The sequence below is a fragment of the Hevea brasiliensis genome, chromosome 12, assembly GCF_030052815.1.
Source record: "Hevea brasiliensis isolate MT/VB/25A 57/8 chromosome 12, ASM3005281v1, whole genome shotgun sequence".
Lineage (NCBI taxonomy): Eukaryota > Viridiplantae > Streptophyta > Magnoliopsida > Malpighiales > Euphorbiaceae > Hevea > Hevea brasiliensis.
Genome location: NC_079504.1, coordinates 12,629,320 through 12,649,928, shown reverse-complemented (window position 1 = coordinate 12,649,928; position 20,609 = coordinate 12,629,320). Strand labels below are relative to the sequence as shown.

At 35.0% G+C, this 20,609-nt stretch overlaps 1 protein-coding gene across 1 annotated transcript; it reads right to left on the bottom strand.

The window, feature by feature from the left end:
- Positions 1–420: 420 nt before the first annotated feature.
- On the bottom strand, positions 421–20,007 carry LOC110669379 (exocyst complex component SEC5A). The gene is made up of 21 exons (XM_021831022.2): positions 19,492–20,007; positions 17,862–18,013; positions 17,355–17,446; positions 16,020–16,214; positions 15,698–15,825; positions 15,449–15,607; positions 14,449–14,553; positions 13,440–13,514; positions 12,937–13,074; positions 12,630–12,821; positions 11,362–11,505; positions 5,306–5,432; positions 5,020–5,230; positions 3,953–4,068; positions 3,634–3,868; positions 3,024–3,114; positions 2,287–2,364; positions 2,120–2,176; positions 1,793–1,942; positions 1,101–1,313; positions 421–776 (listed from the first exon to the last, which is right to left on the bottom strand). The coding sequence occupies exons 1-21, from the start codon at positions 19,903–19,905 to the stop codon at positions 558–560; spliced, it is 3,291 nt and encodes a 1,096-aa protein (XP_021686714.2). The 5' UTR covers positions 19,906–20,007; the 3' UTR covers positions 421–557.
- Between the last annotated feature and the right edge of the window lie 602 nt (positions 20,008–20,609).

Here is a 20,609-nt window from a genome sequence, read left to right as displayed (position 1 = left end):
TCAAAGTGAATCACAAAATAGAAGCGTATAGATGATGATTGCTTGATGATTTCTCTTTAATGGAAGTAACGGAAGAATAAAAGGAAGATCAATCCGAGAATCGGGCAAAAGCTTACATATGAATTGAGAAGATGAGAGGCAGAAATTATTGTTCTCTCTAGCAGTAGCGATGAAGGGATTTTAAATCCCTAGAAGAGAAAATATAGGAGGGGAAATTTTACCGTCGTTTATTTATTTATCAATGCCATATCACCATTTTTTTTTTTAATTCTTCACTCACTTATCAAGCATCATTTAACAAAAAAAAAAAAAAAAAAACACCTAACAAGCATAGGGATTGTTTTGCAACCATACTTTTTTTTTTAAAAAAAAGCATTTTATTAGGACTGTTTTGCAATAAGAAAAAGAACAAACGAGAGATAAGCTCATAAGGAACTTACAATTGAAAGAATATGAATTTAATTCAACTGGATATACCACAACTATTCGATACAATAATTGCACATACAATGGGAAAATTGGGAAAACAAAACTTGCATATACCAATACTGACTAAATCATCGACGCCTCTGCCGGGAGAAACTTGGGGATCCCATTGCTTGTGTGCCTCTATAGTTTTTGCTGGGTGAATCCATGGACCCCCGGAAGCCATAAGCAGCTTTCGCTGGTTCAGGCACTGAATCCAAAGGAATTGACTCGATGAAGCATGCTGTATTGATTCTTGTTCTCTCAAGTTCTGCTTGAAGCAATTCAGAGCTACACTGCTGAGCAAGAGCCTGAAGCACACCCAAAAATTTGGTGAAAACATTAAAAAGAATAGGTGAATACACAAAATTTTATCTTACTAGAATTTCTGCCACTACTATTAAAGATGTGTATTGTTAGTTTCTCGCATAAAGAATCCAAGATTTCACAGATACATCATTATTCATTGAATAGTACCGCTCTCTCCTCCATTTCTCTCTTTTTCTGGAGCTTTCTGATATTGATATATTTACTCATACCAGTGTGTCATTAATGTTGGATACTCAATTTATTCAGTGTTCTCAAAGCATAGATTCTAGGCAAATTAACTAAACATAGAGAAATATGACTCTTACAATCAGGTCATCTGGAGATGCAGTCATTCCTTGTTGCCTGTCATCAAGTGCATCTTCACTCCCACGAGTTGAACGCCGTTGATGCCCTGGATTTTCAACAGCTTCAGCAACATTCTCGGTTGCTTTCTCTAACAGCACACCTTGCAAGGACTTGAGTGACTCTCTTGCATCAGGTGTAAAATATGGATTCAATATGGTCTCAAAATATTCCAGCTGCAGAGAACAAGTTCAGGAAATTAAATGATTAACCAGTTACATGAGAGTTTAAATGATTTAAGCAGTTACAAAAGTCACAATATCCTGATAAACTGCTGCATCCTGCAGATGAAGAGTAAAAAAAAAAAAGTCTACTATATATATATATATGCTTTTTTTTTTTTTTTTGGGTGCCATTAGGCATCCGATAAAATGTTTTCCTTCTTCCTCCCCTTTTGGAGTAGAGGGGTATAATATTTTCATTCAAGTGATGATGCACTTCAAAGTGTTTTAATATTGCAAAGTTCAACACAAATATTGGCTAGCTAAATTAATTTCAATTATTCACACCCAAGGGGGGCTTAGAAGCAAATTTGCAAATTCCATTCATCGTATAGCATCAAATAGATCTGTATGGATTTAACAAAAAAGGTTTGATTCAGGACTAAGAAGCTCAAGTCTCTATATCATCAATGAGGAAAGAAAGAGTTCCTAACCTCCAGCATGAGCTGACAGAAACCATTTGCATCAAGTGACAAAAGATCTTTGCTTTTGTTTTCATAGAAAAGGCTCAGAAAGGTATCAATTAGACCTTCCACAAGAATGCCAAGTGTCTTATCCAACAGAGGCTTAGCACCAGCAAAGACCTGCAATGAGGATTTTATTAGGATAAAAGAAGATTTCAATAGAAAACTACAATGCGGAGAGATGAGCAACTATGGCCCATGCAAACAGCTTCTCCTTAAAGATGACAACATCAAGCAAAAAAATTGATAATGTGCATGCACTCAATTTGATTTAATGGAAATATACACATTATATACCTCTGAGTGCACAGCTACTAGAGTGTGCAATAATTCCACAGCTGCATCACGCACACCCTGCAAAAAGTTACCATTTTTTAGTACATCCAGTTTAAAATATGTTTGGTATGGTATTTGTTGAAAGAATGATAAAGAAAATAATCAATTATGAAATCATTAGATGTCACTTTGACTGCAGGTGCAGCTCCCCATTGAACACCAGAGTTCAGCAAATAGTTCATAGCAGCTGTTCTGATCATATTAGCCTGTCAGGAAGACAAAATTTCTCATATCATAATCCCATAATGAATCAATAGTCATCAAAAGTCTACAGTTTATCATTGTCTTTCACCAGCCTGACTCACACAAGAAGTAGAGCATGAAAGGTTTTGTGCCCCCCTGTTGATTGATATGAAAAATATATAAAGTCAACAAGAAATTACACATTTGACACCTATGGTTGAGAAGCTGCAGACTTGCCGAAAAGATAACCAGCTCATTTGACTTTCTTGTGGAAGCCATAACAGAGCCATTTCTAAATTAATGAGCCAACTTCTGCTGCCTGATATTTTTATATTTATTACTTACAGAACATAATTTTGGTTCTCACTTCTTAGTGCATATGGAGCCTATTTCTATTGCAGATACTTATTTCAGAAAAAAGAAAACAACGAGATAGTCAGACTTCTAAAAATTTAATAAATGGTTTTTGACGGGAAAGGTCCATTCCTTCAAGAAAAATTCTATGCATGCATATCAACCCAGAGTATTTAGATTTTCCTAAATTGGACTATACTAGCAACCTCATAGTATCTATAGCAAAAGGACTGAAGGAACCTCACCCTAAATTGGCCACATACAACTCTCCATGTCTATGCATTTGAACAATTAAATATCAAAATTAAAGAAACATGTCATGCTATACCTTTGCAAAAGTATACTGTTGAAGGACCTTTTCTTCAAGACCAGAGAAGGACATCACTAGATCTTGTATGTCACTGCCATCTTCTTTTTCCCTGCAGTTACAGAGACAAGATAGCACATTCATAATAGGCATCAGCTGGTAGAATATACTAACATAAATTCATGCCTAAACATACAAGGTTATACTTGGAATATAGAAAAATGTGAAAAAGAACAACCATGATTCTATTGGGATAGTTGCAGCATAATCTTGACTGTCAACACAACAAATCACAAGGCATTATTATTTTCCCAATATACATGCTTGATCTACAGTATGCACAGTTATACTAAAAGTTCAAGGGAATTGGGGGCAAGTCATATCAATCCGCAGTTGGTCGGGAGTCATGACTAGGGCCAATGTTTAAAATTTAATAAGCTTGGCCAGGTCAGTAACAATGACCCAAGCAGATTCCTTAAGCTTGGACCAGAGATAGCAGGTTATCCTATTAGCATCCTACAAAATCAACCGTCAGTTTCTCACGTCTGACCCATTTCACAACCTCAAGAATGCAATGGCAGATTTGATATTTTTCCCTCCATGGAATAGGGGCAAAGACTTGACTACATACCCAGACTGCAGCCAAATATTTTTATGCTGCTTGTACAACTCATAAGAAAGTTCGTCTTTGCAGTATCCAATATTACTTAACACTATCAGCAATTGTTGATGTGAATCAACAACACTTCCATGCAGATTAGATGATAATTCGTCTTCAGTGTCAGGAGTATATCCATTCTGTAAATGCAGATTTTCTTTGTTTGATTTGTTTTGGGCAAGCTCACTCCCAATTTGTTCCAAATGACCTGATAAGCGGCCAAAGAATATGAGCATCATAAAATATGTTTTCAGATCCAAACATCAAATTAGTAATTACTTATTAATCATACCTGCAAAATCTAGGAAACAGTTTAAGAAGGCAAGTCTAACTGATTCTTGAATTTCTTGAAGTTGTGAAAACATCTCTTCTGATTTTTTTGCTTCACTCCTCAAGGACTTAATCATCCTGGAAAAGAAAAAGCAACAAGGCATAAAAGAAAGTTCTTTGCAGTTCTTTGGTCTTTTTTGGGGATAAAATGAAGAAAATCATTACAAAAATGAGGATCAGGAATCCTTTTCTAAGTGAACCAAGAGAAAAATATATATATATAAAAAAGAAAGTAAAGGCCTCCAATCATGCTGGATGGCAGCAAGTTGAATGCCCAGAAGAAGAAATCCTCAACAAAGTCAAAGAAACAAGTTAATCATGCAGCAACTACAGAGGCAAAATCTGATCCCAAAAATGTCCTAGCCAAATACACTAGCACCACAACCAAAAGCCATAAATTTGGGTTAAGGGGAAGGAAAAGAAAGAAAGAAAAAAAAAAAAAAGGAAGAGGGAGTTGGGGTGCAGGGAAGAAGGAAAGAAGGGAATAACTGAAGGAGACATGCAGTTACAGCAGAGAAAGCTGCAAAGCTGCTTCAATAATATTGCATCATGAAGATAATACTTAAACTACCATTGTTAACAAATAATCTGGTTCTAGCAATCAAAACTACACAAACCTTGTGCAAAATTTCAATATTTCATTCTTCAGAATTAAACTACTGCCGTTGCTCAAAAAAAATATACTGCCAGAATATCCCAAACAAATCTCAAGTCATAACAGATCAGTCTGCCAGACCAAAGGAACAGAGGTTTTCATTCGTCCGCTTCTGATGAGCAATTATACTCTATAAAGGTTTTCATTCTTCCTTCTATTTGTAACGTGTGAGAAAATCAATACCAAACATCCAAGCTAGGAAACACTAAAAAACACAGACAGTAGTGAGCAGTAACTCCCATCCTTACATTGAGGTCATCAGTAGAGTCTTGCAGCCCCAAAATCATAGATAACTTCACTAAGCTTGGACTTATCCAAGCATCAATTATAATTTTCATTCATAATGTTCGTAATAGTAAGCTCTAGTAACTTACAAACTGATTTGATTCATTGCTGAGGCTATAACTGAGCGGAATGCTAGAGGCAAGAAAGAGATTGTGTATGGAGATTTATTCCTTTCAAGAATGGATACAGGAACCCATGTTTCCTCTTTTGATATCTCTTCTGTTGTTGCTCGCATCCAAGAGCAAAGCCTAAGTATGTAAATCTTTGTAATCTCAGCCTGAAGAGTTCTGAGTGCCATGACTGTAACAAAGAAGTGGTAGTACGCTCAGAGTTTAAAAAATAAAGAAACAGAAGCTTTGGCCAGAGCTTACACACCAGCAATAGGTGGAGCTGACTCTTTTGCTTCAAAAGCTTGGCAGGCTTTGGATATTTCGTTTATGGCATCACTCATATAAGACTGAAGGATATTTGATTCTTCAAGATCACGAAAGGTGTTGTGAACCTGCACTAGCAATGAACTCTTTTACATAACAGGCAAAAAAGGGGGGGAAGATATGGATGGAAGCACCCGCCACAACAGATGCAGCTTAAGGCAAAATGAAATAAAATTTAAATCTGAATATAAAAAATAATGACATCACCCAGATAGGACAACTGATTATCAATAACACATTTTGTAGGATTTAACAGGAAACCTTAAATTAATCCTCAAAATAAGGAAAAAAGAGGCCCACCAACATCCATCCATTATTAAATTTTGGGCTGCTATGCAAATCCACACAAGCCCTCCATGTATTACCACAACTTGTCCTTACTGTGCAGTCAAATTGGAAAGCAGGGTTCAACATGAACTTGTTACATAACAAGAATAATGAACCATAAGTATTTTACATTTTTATACAATTCCAAATTTGTAAGATATGCTCCAATCAGTGTGGCAAGCTCCTTACCGTTCAGTCAATTTGGAGAGCATAGTTCAACTAGAACTAGTTACTTAAAATAGTTATGTTGATAACAAGAATAATGAACCATAAGTATTTTACATTATTTTATACAATTCCAAATGTGTAATGCATGCTTCATTCAGTGAATCAGTGTGGTAAGCATCTTGAGCAAATATCCAAGTAATTATGTACATAAAAAACAATTCAAATTAATGAATAGCCTCAAGCAAATTACAGGAACTTAAGCATGCATGGGAAGGCAATAAGGCATCATATTAATGCAAAAGAGGGCACATAGTTTCTCATTTTAAAAGGCAGAGTTTCTGATTAAAAAAATGAGTGATATAATAGGTTATCCTTGAGAAAGGGTACAGAAAGCAGAAGCATGCACAATGAAGTTAAATTTCACAACTCAACTCAGCAGAAATTCCAAGTCCTAAGCCAAAGGAAAGGAAAAGCATTTAGAATGGAAGCAGCCTGAAACTTGATGAAGGTCAATACTAGATCCTAACAAACCAATCAACCTTCTAGACAAGGAAGCAGTACTGTTTGTCCAAAAAATGAACTTACCAGAATACCCTTTCTAGCCATATTTTTCCTAGGTAACAGAGACATAAAATGGGGACGTACAGGAATGCATTTGTACTTGACAATAATTGTTTCTTTTAATCCCCCTTGATGTGCATTTGGCGCTTTTGAGCATGTTTAAAATTCAAGTACGTACATTGGGAACTACATCTGGTACTAATTGGACATCCCAATGTATATTAAATCAAACTGAATGCTACCATCCCAAGTAACATATAGAAAGGCAATCATATGCAAAAATATAAGTATAAAATAAGCATGCAAAGCTTCTTGATATATAAATATTGCAGATTTGTGTCAACAAAGGTTATAAATATTGCAGATTTATGTCAACAAAGGTTATATTCAAGGACTTCTTAAATTTGGATGATCATTTAATTGTCTATGATAACAAACTTGGAAGCTTGATTGATAGACTTCAATGTACTGGGCTTTTCGGTCTGTCTTGCGATTTTACCCTAGCAATCGAGTCACCAGACATAGTTAATGAGAATTCTCTAGAATAAACAGACTGATAGCATCTTTTAGCTTCAAGTTGCTAGATGTGGTCTTTAGTCATTAGTCAATTCCAGTTCCAAGGTTGTATTTACAAGTCTAAGCCTTGATAGTTATTATATTTTCTAGCATGCCTTCAAGAGAATGGAAAAATATAAAGAATTCAGTTAAGAGCCACTTCAAAATTTTCTAGCATTAGATCACTTTCAAAGTCTGTCTCAGGAGGTGGTCAACTCCAACACTTATTCCATCAAAATTTCCCACTTTATCTTAATCTTCTGTCCTAGTTTTCTAGGCTACATTCATCAAGACACCACTGGCACCCAAAAAATGTAGGGCTGTCTAAGGTTTATGGTAAAAATAAAATCTAACTTTGTGATTCGTGCACGATTTCATCTATGTATTTTCGTTAAGAGTACTTTAGGAATTTGACAAGGCATAAGGTCATCAATCATATGAATTTCACAGTAATGGATTTGGAAAAGGAATGTTTGAACAGCTTTTGATTTGATCATATTTATTCTCTTGCTGATTTCATTATTAGTACCCAAGTTCAAGCCCCTCGGTACAAGAATTCAAGCCATTATTGCTAGAAATTTCCAAACACAGATCTGCCTTTTTTGGCCATAAGACCTGACATGCATATTTACCATAATGTAAACGAATATGATGAAATAAAACTTAACAGTTAAATGCCCTAAAATTTTATTCAATTATATTTCTTCTATGATCTATAAAAGTCTAAACTCCACTTAAGTAGTTTGAGCTTAGCCGGTCCCAAACCCGGATAAAGGAGGAGAGTTGCGGTAGGTAACAACCAGCGTAAAAATTTCGTCACACCTTATAATATAAATTCAAATGATATAAATGTTGAGGCATCCTCTACTTACGACACGCTACATCAGAGCCCGGGTGTAGTGAGAAATATGTAAGGGTATAGGGCGTTCACCGAAAGCGACGCGCCATGCCGGCACCCGGGTGTGGTATTAAATGAGCAAGGGTTCCCACTGGACGGATGTGAGTAAAGAAGTTAGTCCATAGGACATATAGTAGAATAGATAGTGGAATAGAACACAAGATAGGCATAGAGAACAATAGAAGTTATCATAGAAGGAGATCAATTAAGAAGGAACAGGATAGAAGGATAATCAGAGTTGGTACTTGAAATTTTGGATCACTTACAGTAAAATTAATGGAGCTTGTGGATACCTTGGAAAGGAGAAAAGTGAATATTGCTTGCATTCAGGAGACTAAATAAGTAGGAGAGAAAAGCAAGAAAGTGGGTAATTAAGGGTACAAACTGTGGTTTACCGGAAAGAGAGAAACAAGAACGGAGTGGGCATAATCATAGACAGGGTATTGAAAGATGCTGTAATAGCTATGAAAAGAGTAGGAGATCTAGTGAAGTTAGTACTAAAAAGAGAAACAATAAATCTAGTTAGTGCTTATGCCCTACAAATAGAACTAGATAATGAGAGTAAACAAAGGTTTTGGGAAGATATGGATGATCTAATCCAAAGCATACCGAATGAAGAGATTGTTTTCATCGGTGGAGATTTGAATGGACATATAGGAAGTGATAAGCAAGGTTATGAGAATATTCATGGAGGTTTTGGTTTTCACAGAAATGAGGAGAGAGATAGCATTCTGGATTTTGCTATGGCATACGACCTAATACTAGCAAATACTACTTTATAAAAAGAGAGTCACATTTAGTAACTTTCAAAAGTGGGCAACATAGAAGCAAAATTGACTTCCTCTTAACCAGGAAGACGAATAGAGCTCTATGCAAGTATTGCAAGGTCATTCCGGGAGAGGCTTTAACAAGTCAACATCGGTTAGTAGTCTTGGATGTCAAGTTTAGAAACAATTCAAGTAAGGTTAGAAGAAATAGTGTAACTCGAACAAAGTGATGGGAATTCAAAGGAGTAAAGCAAGTAAAGTTCAAAAATGAGCTTCTCGAGTCCGAAGCATGGAAGCTGGATATGGACGCCAATGGTTTTTGGATACAGATGATATCAAATATTACAAAAGTAGCTAGAAAAGTACTTAGAGATTCAAGAGGACATGGACCACCTTCAAAAGAGAGATGGTGGTGGAATGAGGAAGTAAAAAAGGCAGTGAAGAGAAAGAGGGAATGGTATAAGAAATTACCTAAGTGTGATAATAATGAGGCATACGAACAGTATAAGATAATAAAGAAGGGTAAAAAAGGCAGTTAGTCAAACAAGAGCGTAGACCTTTGAAAAGTTATATGAGAAACTTGGAACTAAAGAATGGGAGAAAAATATTTATAGATTAGCAAGGAAGAGAGAAAAGAAATGTCAAGATCTCAATCAAGTAGATGCATTAAGGATAAAGAAGGAAAGTGTTAGTGAAAGATGAGGACATTAAAGAAAGATAGAGAAATTATTTTGATGATCTCTTTAATAATAGTCAAAATGGTAATAGCGTGAATATAGACTACAGAGCAATAGAAAAGAATGTAAATTATACTAGAAGAATTAGATCTTTAGAAGTAAAGGAAGCACTTAAGAGAATGAAAGTGGGTAAAGCCTGTGGACCCAATGGAATACCAATTGAAGTGTGAAAGTGTTTGGGAGATATGAGAGTGACATGGTTAACTAAATTGTTTAATAAGATTCTAAACTCTAAAGAAAATGCCGGATGAATTGAGAAGTATTTTAGTACCTACTTTTAAAAATAAGGGAGACATACAAAGTTGCTCAAACTATAGGGGAATTAAACTCATGAGCCATACTATAAAGTTGTAGGAGAGTTGTGAAACATCAACTACGTCATATGATATTTCTATCTCTCCCAATCAATTTGGCTTCATGCCCAATAGTTCAACTATGGAAACGATCTTTCTCATTAGAAGCTTGATGAAGAAATATAGAGATGTAAAGAAAGATCTACACATAGTTTTTATCGATTTGGAGAAGGCTTATGATAGTGTTCCAAGAGATGTCTTATAAAGAGTGTTAGAACAAAAGGAGGTATCTATTAGGTACATACAAGTGTTGAAAAATATGTATAAAGGAGCAACTACTATTGTGTGCACAGTGGGAGGGGACACGAGATTTTTCTATCTCAGTTGGATTATACCAAGGTTCAGCTATAAGCCCTTATCTTTTTACATTAGTTTTAGATGAATTGACGAAACATATACAAGAGAGTATCCCTTGGTGTATGATATTTGCGGATGATATAGTTCTGATCGATGAGACGCGAGAAGAAGTTAATAGAAAGCTAAAGCTTTAGAGAAGTAATCTGAGTCAAAGGGCTTTAAGTTAAGTAGAATGAAGCCAGAATACATGCATTGTAAGTTCAATGAATGCCGAACTGGTGATAGGGAATGAGTTAGTTTGGATGGAGTGGCACTATCCCAAAGTAATAACTTTAAATATCTCGGCTCAGTCCTTCAAGTAGATGAGAGATGTGAGGAGAATGTTAGTCATAGGATTAAAGCCGAATGGTTGAAGTGGAGACATGCCACGGGAGTTTTATGTGATCGCAAAATTCTCAATTAGTTGAAAGGAAAATTTTACCGTTCAACCATACGACCGGCCATGTTATATGATAGTGAGTGTTGGGCACTGAAGGAGTCGTATGTGTCTAAGATAAAGTTGCAGAGATGAGAATGTTAAGGTGGATGAGTGGCCATGCTAAACTAGATAAAGTCCGTAATAAGAGTATTAGAGAAAAGATAGGAGTGGTGCCAATTGAAGATAAATTGAGAGAATGGAGATTGAGGTGGTTTGAACATGTGAAGCGTAGAAATACAGAGGTTCCAATTAGACAAGTAAAGCCCATTAGGTTAGAGGATAGAAAGAAAAGAAGGGGTAGACCTAAACTAACTTGGAGGAAAGTAGTACACATGACCTAAAAGCATTACACATTCCTGAGGATTTAACTCAAAAATCGTTTAGAGTGGAGAAAGAGAATACATAGCGCCGACCCCTAATTTTTGGGATAAAAACTTAGTTGAGTTGAGTTGATCTATAAAAGTCTACTACATATGCATTTAGTGTATTTAGGTCCACACAATTAGTCATTCAATCTTTCAACCAAGCTACATTGTCAAAGGAAAGTGTGAATTTGTGCATGTGCACATCTTTGCATATAATATCAGTACTGCAGGAAAATGATTATATAACAAATCATCAGCTGATGAAGCCAAATTTGCAGATTCAATTCATATCATCAAAATGAACAACTGTCATAAAAACATCACTCCATACATATTTTATGAAGGTCATTCTCAAATCAGTATTCATGTAACAGCATAACTATCAAAGTCAGTTCATCATCCACAAATATTCTATCCAATTCTAAAGGGTAACAAGATGGTCTGACAATAAACTATATGTATGACTCCGAGAAATGCACAGTGCATATTACCTTCACTTCATATGCAGATACAGTATTGCGAATCATTCCAGCAACTTCATCAAGAGAATGTGTTGAGTACCTCCCATCCCCAACTTTTTCCTCAGTTTTATTTGCTGAAGTGTTAACATTTGATTCAGCAGAAACTTGGGAAGACTGAAAGAATAAGATCCATAATCAAAATGAACACTGAAATTATCTTAGGGTCCATTTGGAGAGGTTTGCATTTGAAATAAAGGTGGCTTTCAATTTGTAAAGTTAAATTATAAACACCAAAATTAATGTCAAATTAAAATACATCTTCATTACAAATTAGTTTGAGGAAGAAGCTAATGCAAGTGTGCTAGCACCAATGTTAACTAATTTCATATGATCAGGAACTATACAGATTGTTAAAGAAGAATTACCAATGTTAAAGTATAATTTTCAGGAAACCTCTTAGCATCACTAATTTCAGTTCTTCAAAGATCATAATACACCAAGAAAACGTCAGGATGTACCAGCACCATCCTAACTGCATCTGGCATGGTTATAGAAGGAACCTCTTTTTGCATACAGCACCGCACTAAGTTTCAACTTGAAAAGGTTCATAATTAAAGACAATCATTTTAACATTCCCAAAACATACTCACGCGTGTGCACTATATCAGTCCCCAAGCTTTGGTGCACATTTACCAAAGTCTCAATCAAAAGATGCTGGATTACAAGTGGTGATCCAATGCATTGAATAGGTACCTATATTCTGGGGTTGGACCCACAGGACATAAACAAACATATCATATTCAAGATTTGAGTACCAATGACGCCACATTCGTAAACTTTTCATTTCCGCAATCAAGAATGCATAATAGACCAAGTTTCAGAAAAGAATTTTCAACTGAACATTATCCAGATATGAATAAACCACACAGATATAAGAAAAAGTACTTGACCATAAACTATAAAATTCTTGCAAGTTCAGAGTTTTCTAAATGTACATTATCCTCTTCATTCTCAAATTTCAACCATTCACTGCTTCTGTTTTTCTCAAGCTTAAGATGCATATTTCTTATGAAGAGTAGATGACAGTGAGCTATTAGAAAAGATGCCTCTTTAAGCAGATAAAAAATTAAATGGCACCCCCCATTTGCACTGTAAAAGGAATGAGCAAGCATATAATTTACCATATGGCTTAGATACATATATTTTTTAAACCTATTTTTAAGAGGTTACTCATCTTAAATAATATAAAGAAGCCTGCACTTATAAGCTAATATCTAGGAAGAAAGAATTCAGACTACCTTTGCAAATTTGCCACTGAAAACTGAAAGTGCAATTTTCCAGAAGGTTGGTATATGATGGATCAACACAGCAGTTAACCTTCGAATATACTTTCCTCTAAGAGTGTCAACTTCTTCACCAGTCAATTCTATTGGTTGTAAGTCTACTTGCAGACTATTGTCATCCAGAGAACGAGAATAGTTGACAGCCGACTGAAAGCAACAAAAATAAATAAATAAATAAAAGAATATAAAGTAATCATTGTCCAGCACCAACCTGTGGATTACAAATAAAAATAAACTTATCACCCATAATGATTGCACTTACAGATTGATTTATATTTTGTTGAATTTGCCTCCACCTTGCATCAGAGAGAGCTCTTTCACGCATCTCCATGAGCAAATTTTCCATTCTAGCTTCATGATCTAAAGTGCATTTTTCAAGCAAACCTCGAATTCTACGATTCTGCCAAAGAGGCATTAAGAATCAATAAATTGAATTTACAACTGCAGTAGCAAAATTTTTAATAGTAAAAATTCAGATGAATGGATTTTTTTTTTTGTCTTTTATACATGCTAATGGTGGCAATGGACGGTTAATTAGCAACAAATCAACCAAGAATTGTAGGTGAAGTTGTAGGCGAACTGCTTAAGGCATATTTAAAGAAGGGCAAACTACAATAAGGATCCATTGCATGACTGAATTTAGAGCCCAATCTTGAAATCCCATTTGCTAATAAACATGATATTATATGCTAAAAGCAATCAACCAAAATATATTAATTTATTTGCAGAGAATTCCTTATACATAATGCTTATCGATTAACTAACCTGTACATTCAGATAATGCCATACAGGATCTGACTCAGGTTCCAGCTCCATCAACAATCTCACAGTGTTCTCAAGCTAAATGAACCATATATATCAGTAGCCAGCAAAGAAGAAAAGAACAAGAAGATAATTAATTTCCTATGAATGCGTAAACAATACATAGGCACTACAAAATCCATTTACATTTATACACCTCCTAACCATGCCACTTGTCCACAAGGTCCCGTGGAGTATTGGCAGCTAAGGCAACAATAATCTCCTTAACAGTTTCCAATCAAAAGGGTATCTGATGAACTATGTCATCATGTTAAAAATGAGGTAATGTCCAGCATAGCATTGGACACTGGACAGTTAAAGTTGTTGCAATAATTGACCACTTGGAATAAAGTTCTCAGTAAGGATCTTTTTTTTGAAAAGATATTACTAATTACCGGAGATTTCAAAAGTTTTAGAAGGAATAAAAATTTTTCAATACTTTAAAACACAGAAAACTTTAAACTCACATAACACATGCTAAACTCAGGCCAAGATGCTACACCAGCACATATTAGCTATAAACTAGATTCAGAAAGTGAAAAATATTCACAACATATCAAATCAGTTTTCAAACTATTTTCTTCTATTATAGAATGCTACCTAAATTAAGCGCATATATTCAAAGGAACAAACAATGTTATTCTAAACTTAATACCTCAATCTAAGGAGGGGGGAAAAAGAACCTACAAGCAAGGCTAAAATTGACAACTAGTAAAATAAACATAACATTTTTTGACACAATGGTTTCTCCAATATATGATTGTTTCCCTATAATCACACCACACCATAGAAACAACCATCAAAATTTGGTATATTATTCACAAGTATAAGTTTTTACTTTGATTTGTAATTGCTACACATTGTTTATAAGCTAGAGGCAAGCAAGAAAAGCCAAAATTTTATGCCCTGGCAGCAAATGACTTTGCACCAACATAAATATTAAAATTGAACTAATGAAGCATGATAAACTTACATTTGTAAGGTCTATTTGTGGATCTTCCATCGATTTGTAAAGTGTGCCTTTGAACTCATGCATCACTTTTTCAACCTCTTCAAGAACACGTTTTAGTATATTAACCTGAAATTGACATAAATCAACAACAACAAAAAAGAGAAAAACACACGAAAATGAAATTAAGGCAGTGTCCTCCAAATGATTCAACAGATTAATTTTAAGACTTTTTGCTAGTGAAATAAATGCTATGACACTAGCAGTATCTAGAAAATGAAACTTAAGAATGTACAGAAGATAATACAGAATGATGTAACCATAATGATGTATGTGTATGATATTCTATAGGTGAAAAGGATAAAACATAAGAGTTTGTTTCTTAATAACCTGAAAATAAATGCAACTATGGGATAAAAGGGGAGAAGATTAGAGCCTCAGTTCATGTTTAAAGATTGATGTTAACAAAAGTCATGCTATAACTCATTTTATTCTGATTTCTTGCCTAGATTTGGATCAAGCTCTATAGGCTGTCCCCTACTAAAAGTCTAAAACTCCAAGCAAAAGTACATTAGCATCTGATTGTTTCAGCAGTTTTATTCCGAGAAAAAAAAAAAAAAAAAAAAAAAAAAAAAAAAAGAGGAAGAAGAAGATACAAAATGATGTAATCTACATAGAAAAAAAAAATAATAACAATTATTATTTAGAAAACTAACAAAAAAATGATCACAAACGCTTCCTGGTTTGTAAAGTACCAGAAGAATGCAGTATAGTCATAAGAGTATATATTTCATCTACAACTACTCTTTATCTTATGAACACCAAATCAGATGACATCCCTTTAAAGACAGAAAATATGCTCTGCAGTAAGAAATCATAAGTTGTGAATGCTTGTCTTTAAAATCCCTTGCTGTTAAGAAACAAACATATAAATAAATTTCAACAGTAGGCCACTGCACTTGATGCCTCAAATATCTGCCAGCATGAAACAAAATGACAGTAAACAGTTTTGGTTCTTGCATACATGAGAGGGCAGAGCGATCGACTTCGCCTTTTTGTATTCCCTTACAGCCAAGTCATATTCACCCTTACTAATGCTGCCTCGAATTGTACTGGGCAAGTTAAATAGCGTTCGGAATCTCTGAAGCATTCCTTGGACAGATCTGATCTTCTCAGCTTGAGACTATTTACAAAACCAAAAATGGCCAACTGACCCAGTTAAACCAAAAGGCAATAATTCAAAGCAAACTCAAAATGTTAAAATCTTACTAACCTGTCTCTCAAATAGAGGTTTAAAAGCCCGATTTGCCAGTGAGCTTACTCCTTGCATGCAATTGAACAGGTGAGAAGTCCCAGAACCTTCGGGGTCTTCCTCAATACGTTTCAATTTTGATTCAATGTCTGTAAATGAGTTGGCCATCTCCATGTCAAAAATGAGAGACACATAGCATACACTACAAGGTAGCAATCTAAATAATACACTTTCCATGGCAAAAGCTATAGTCCAGGAAGCTTGGTGTCAACTACAATCTCAAGCTCACTTGATGTGGTTAAGATTAAACTAGTAATCCATGAGATATGAGATGCTTCCATACCATCAATTGTAGTTTTGCAAGAGACAAAACAGTCAAAATTGTCTTTAACCAATTGTTTCCTCTGCAAATTACGTCCTCTAAGATCGGTTTTTAAAGCAAGGGCACCAGCCTCCAGGTCTGCTGAACTGGTATCTTGATGAATCCGGGATAGAAAAAGCTTTGCATCAAACTTTTCAGATAAATATAACAACTTCTCTGCAATAAAAGGTAAAAGAAAATTAATAACAATAAAAGTCAGCAAAAGATAATTAACAAATTTACTTTAGCAACCCATTTGGTGAATTCAGTTATAGTTAATGCCTTAAACCATAATTGTTTTCATTGGTATTGTGAAAAAGTGAGATCAGAAATTAATTTTCACGCATTGTACTAAATTCAATACATAATAACAGTAGGAATACACATAGATTAAAGCATTCAGAAGTAGAGAAAATACCTTCCTTTATGAGCTAACTCTAAAATTGAACTTTTTTTAAGTATCAAAATACATTCTATTTTAATATAAGAAAAATAAATCTTCTCCATTAATATTGATTGGCCTAAAACTGAACTATATACATATAATTTATATGCTACACAATTATAGTGAATCACTGAATTAGATTTCAATGGAAATGACTAAATGGTTTTTTAATGATTAATAAATAATATCTTGCTTAAACAATGTGCATATAATATTTTGAATTTCTTTCATAAAACTAGATCATATTCATTTATGGCATGGATTTATGTTTCAAAGTTAATTTAGACGAGTTATTTGATTATTTCTATTTTTTAGTTATAAATAAATGCAAATTATCCCAACTTGCAGAAGTTATGTCATATCTGCTAAAATAATTACTAAAAATATTTAAAATTTTCAAGACGCAATTACTTTAGATATTATATGATACTAATCATCTTTTAATATCAAAAGGCTTTTTTGAAAAAAAAAATGCCACAATTAGACTACATCAATGTATGGCTAGGGCTACATACATAACCCATATAAGTCCAAGTGGTGTAAGTGGAAATTGAAGCCCATAAACAAAGAGATACTTACGGAAATTCAAATATATTTTAACATATTTGCATGTTATAAGGTAGCAGTCAAACAATGATCAAATGATACAGAAACAGAATAAAATATAACATAGCAATGCAGTTTTTATTTTATTTTATTGAAATTATGATACGAAGTTCCACAAAATGCACCAAATATTTTTCAACATAATAATAGTAATAATAACAATAATAATAATATTCATAATCATAATCATAATCATAATCATAATCATAATCATATAGAAAGAAAGATATATATATATATAGAGAGAGAGAGAGAGAGATGGGTACCACGAAGACTATTATCCAGAAATTCTTTGTCAGATTTTGGAGAGCTTTCTGATGATTCAGTGATCAACCTTAAAGATCTATTATCTATGATCCTGTCAATAAAACACACAGATTAGAAAAAGTGAAGGTAAGGGTTGAATGTTTTAGGAAAACACATAGTTTAGTCTGTGCTAGCTGCTAAGAAATACTTGATGGTTCTGTTACAATTATGTTATTGCAGTTGCCAACAGATTTTCATATAGGATTTCTTGTCTTGAAAGGAAATCAATGAGAACTAACAATAATAATAACAATAATTTCAAACCCACACGCACACAATCCTTGCCGGGAAGGCTGAAAAATCTTAAAGCAGTCAACCAGCAGAGTTAAAAGTATTTACGAAAAGGTAGAAGCTGTGATGCCATTGCAAAACAGGCCAACCACAGAGTACAAAGTTACTTACCAACAGGGTCTAGGAGAGACTATATGTATGCCATCGAAGATGAGAATCATGAAAGAGAAACTTACCCCAACCCAAGTGGATCGATACATTCCATACCACGAGGGAAAGACTGTAGATTGTTAAGCACCCTTCTTCCAATTGCTGAAGGTTTCCGCTCATACTTTTGAGCCACTGGCGCTGTTCTTGTCTCGCGCATTTCACGAACCCTACGAGCAAGCTGTTAGAGGAACATTATTTAATTGCATTGTTGGTAAATGAATACTTACATTAAATAAGCTCCTAATGATAAGGTTGCAAATGAAAGGGCATAAATCTTCAAAATGAGGAAAAACTTACCAATAATATGTCATTATGAATCCAACAAGAACAGAAGAGATGGAGAAAGTAAAGGAAATGTAAAATAAATATTAAGTCAGAGTGTCCGTGTAATTGCATAAGAGAAATGCAGATGCAATCATTTAACTGCCTATGGTATTCAATTCTTTGTCTTAATAAATTAACGAGGAGAACAGAATACCTTATACCTTTGTTCTAACAAGGTACTGATTTAGAATATCACATAATTACTATGCACATAGATAGTTGTAATACCACCTTAAGCCATTCTTCTTGTCAAATTCCCCCATAAATTCCAAATAGTTCAAGGTTTCATGGTAAGCACAGTCAACCAAACATCCATTTACACTTGCACAGGGCAATGTATAGTTATATAGCATGGGATCACAGATGATAGGTCCATAATAGAGATGAAATTTTAACCCTGAACTGGCTTGAACCGACAATAAAACCCAAAAGGACCCAAAAATTTTAGTATAAAACTTGAGAAACTTGAATGACTCCAACAGAAATTTTAAAATTACAAAAAGAAAAAGAAAAAAGGTGTATCCAGGCCCCCAAAACAATTTTTAAAATTACCTGAACAGTCCAAATGACCTAAAATGAATTCCCAAAAGTTGACCTGTTGTTTGACCCAAAACCCACACAACTACCCAAACCTGCATGACATAACTTGATTGCCACATCTAGTTCGCAATTTTCTCAAATGTCATTCTCATTCTCAAGAATCAATCTAATTTGAGTGGTAAACCTTTCTAAATTACAGATTTAACAAATTCATAAGAACTGAAGTAAAAGCTACATAACCCCTTTTTACAATACCAGTTCCACGCCTAAAATGCAATTTGTTTCCAATTAAACTACAGCACCTAGCCGCCGCCCCCCCCACAACCCCCCCCCCCCCCCCAAAAAAAAAAAAAAAAAAAAAAAGCAAGCTCTTGAACCAACCAACCACGCATGCATCTATTACTTGAAAACTTCCCATACCCCATACTCATCCTTGTTAACCTCTTCTATCAATCAAGCACCTCTTCCAGCCCAAACAATGTTTCAGTTTAAAGCAGAGGAGATAATAACACAGAAAAGCCAAGTACCTGTGTACACAAGTATACATAGTGAGTTGCTGAAAGAGCTACGCCCACCCCAGCCAACGAAGAAACTGAATTCCAGCAATCCAATCAACTTATTTCCCGCTAAATAAAAGAAAACACAAACACGCACACCCATTTCTATACTTCTACATATATACAGACACTTGCCTTTTGAATTCTCTAAAATTCCAGCAAGGCAAACAACCTCTACATATATTAACATAGTTAAGATTAAAAAAAGAAAGAAAACTGACTAAATTATCCATACCTCAGCCTCATCAACCCTTTTCCAGCAATCAGGTTCTTCTCCATCCCACCCTCTATCATCCTCTCCTCTTCCTCCTCTTCCTCCTGCTCCGCTTCCTCTCCCTTTCGCTCCTCCTCGATCCTTACTCACCTCCTCGTCTCCGCTCGATATACTCAGCATTTCCACCTCCGAATCATCGTCCTCCTCGACCACTCTCCTATTCTTCTGCTGGGGCTGCTGCTGATTACGCACCACGTTCGCCCCCGGCCTGGGCGGAGTAGCTGCCGTCGTCTTCGGTGGCTGCACGAAATTGGCCACCGGCTTCCTCTGACTGGAAGACGACGACGGTGGCCTCTGGTAGTTGAGATCGCGTTGCGCTTGCTCCTTCAATGCCATCTGAAGAAGCTCATCCTCGTCGTCGCTGTCGCTTGACATTTTCGTAATTTAATGGAAGTTTGGGGACGTTCTGGGGTTGGATCTGAGTAGTTATGGTCGATAATTTGGTATTAATGGGCGTTAGCGCGTGTAATAAAAGGAGATATTCTGACCGGAGGAATGAGACGAAGAGAGGATGTAATATAGTGTACGATTGGGTTTGGTGTAAGTGATACAATGAAAGGACACGTGGATATTAGCAGGAGAGACCGGTTCTGTTGGGTTGAATTTTTTTTTTTTTAAACGGTTTTTTTGAGAAATTTCGCCGATGACACCTAAACACATATTGTAACATAAAATTTATTCAATTTTAATTTAATAAAAATAAAATTTCTCTTATTTTCAATAACAGACTTGTATTTATTTTTATTGATGTAAAATACATTAATTAAAAATTATATTTTTCCTCGTCTCTTTTTTATTGATTCAATATTTTAAAAATGTAATTAATGATAAATTAATTTCTCTCTGTCTTTCTCTTTCCCTTATTCTTTATCTAGCCACTGCTCTCCCTCTGAAACCTTGCACTAAACATGCAATGCCATTTGAACTTGGCCTTCCCTTTCTCTACCTTGTAAACCTTCGGTGCCTTCTGGACTCTGTCCTAATGGACTCAAACTATGTAAATTTTAGTTCCCACAACAGCAATTTGTATGCCAAAGTTGGAAAAGGGACATGGCCTCGTTGGAGCAAACACTATGGAT

Coding starts and splice junctions, on each gene's coding strand:
- LOC110669379 (XM_021831022.2), bottom strand. CDS start 19,905: ATGTCAAGCGACAGCGACGACGAGGATGAGCTTCTTCAGATGGCATTG. Junction 17,447..17,861: donor ATCGATCCACTTGGGTTGGG/GTAAGTTTCTCT, acceptor TTTTATTGACAG/GATCATAGATAATAGATCTT. Junction 16,215..17,354: donor TCTGGATAATAGTCTTCGTG/GTACCCATCTCT, acceptor CTTTTATTGCAG/AGAAGTTGTTATATTTATCT.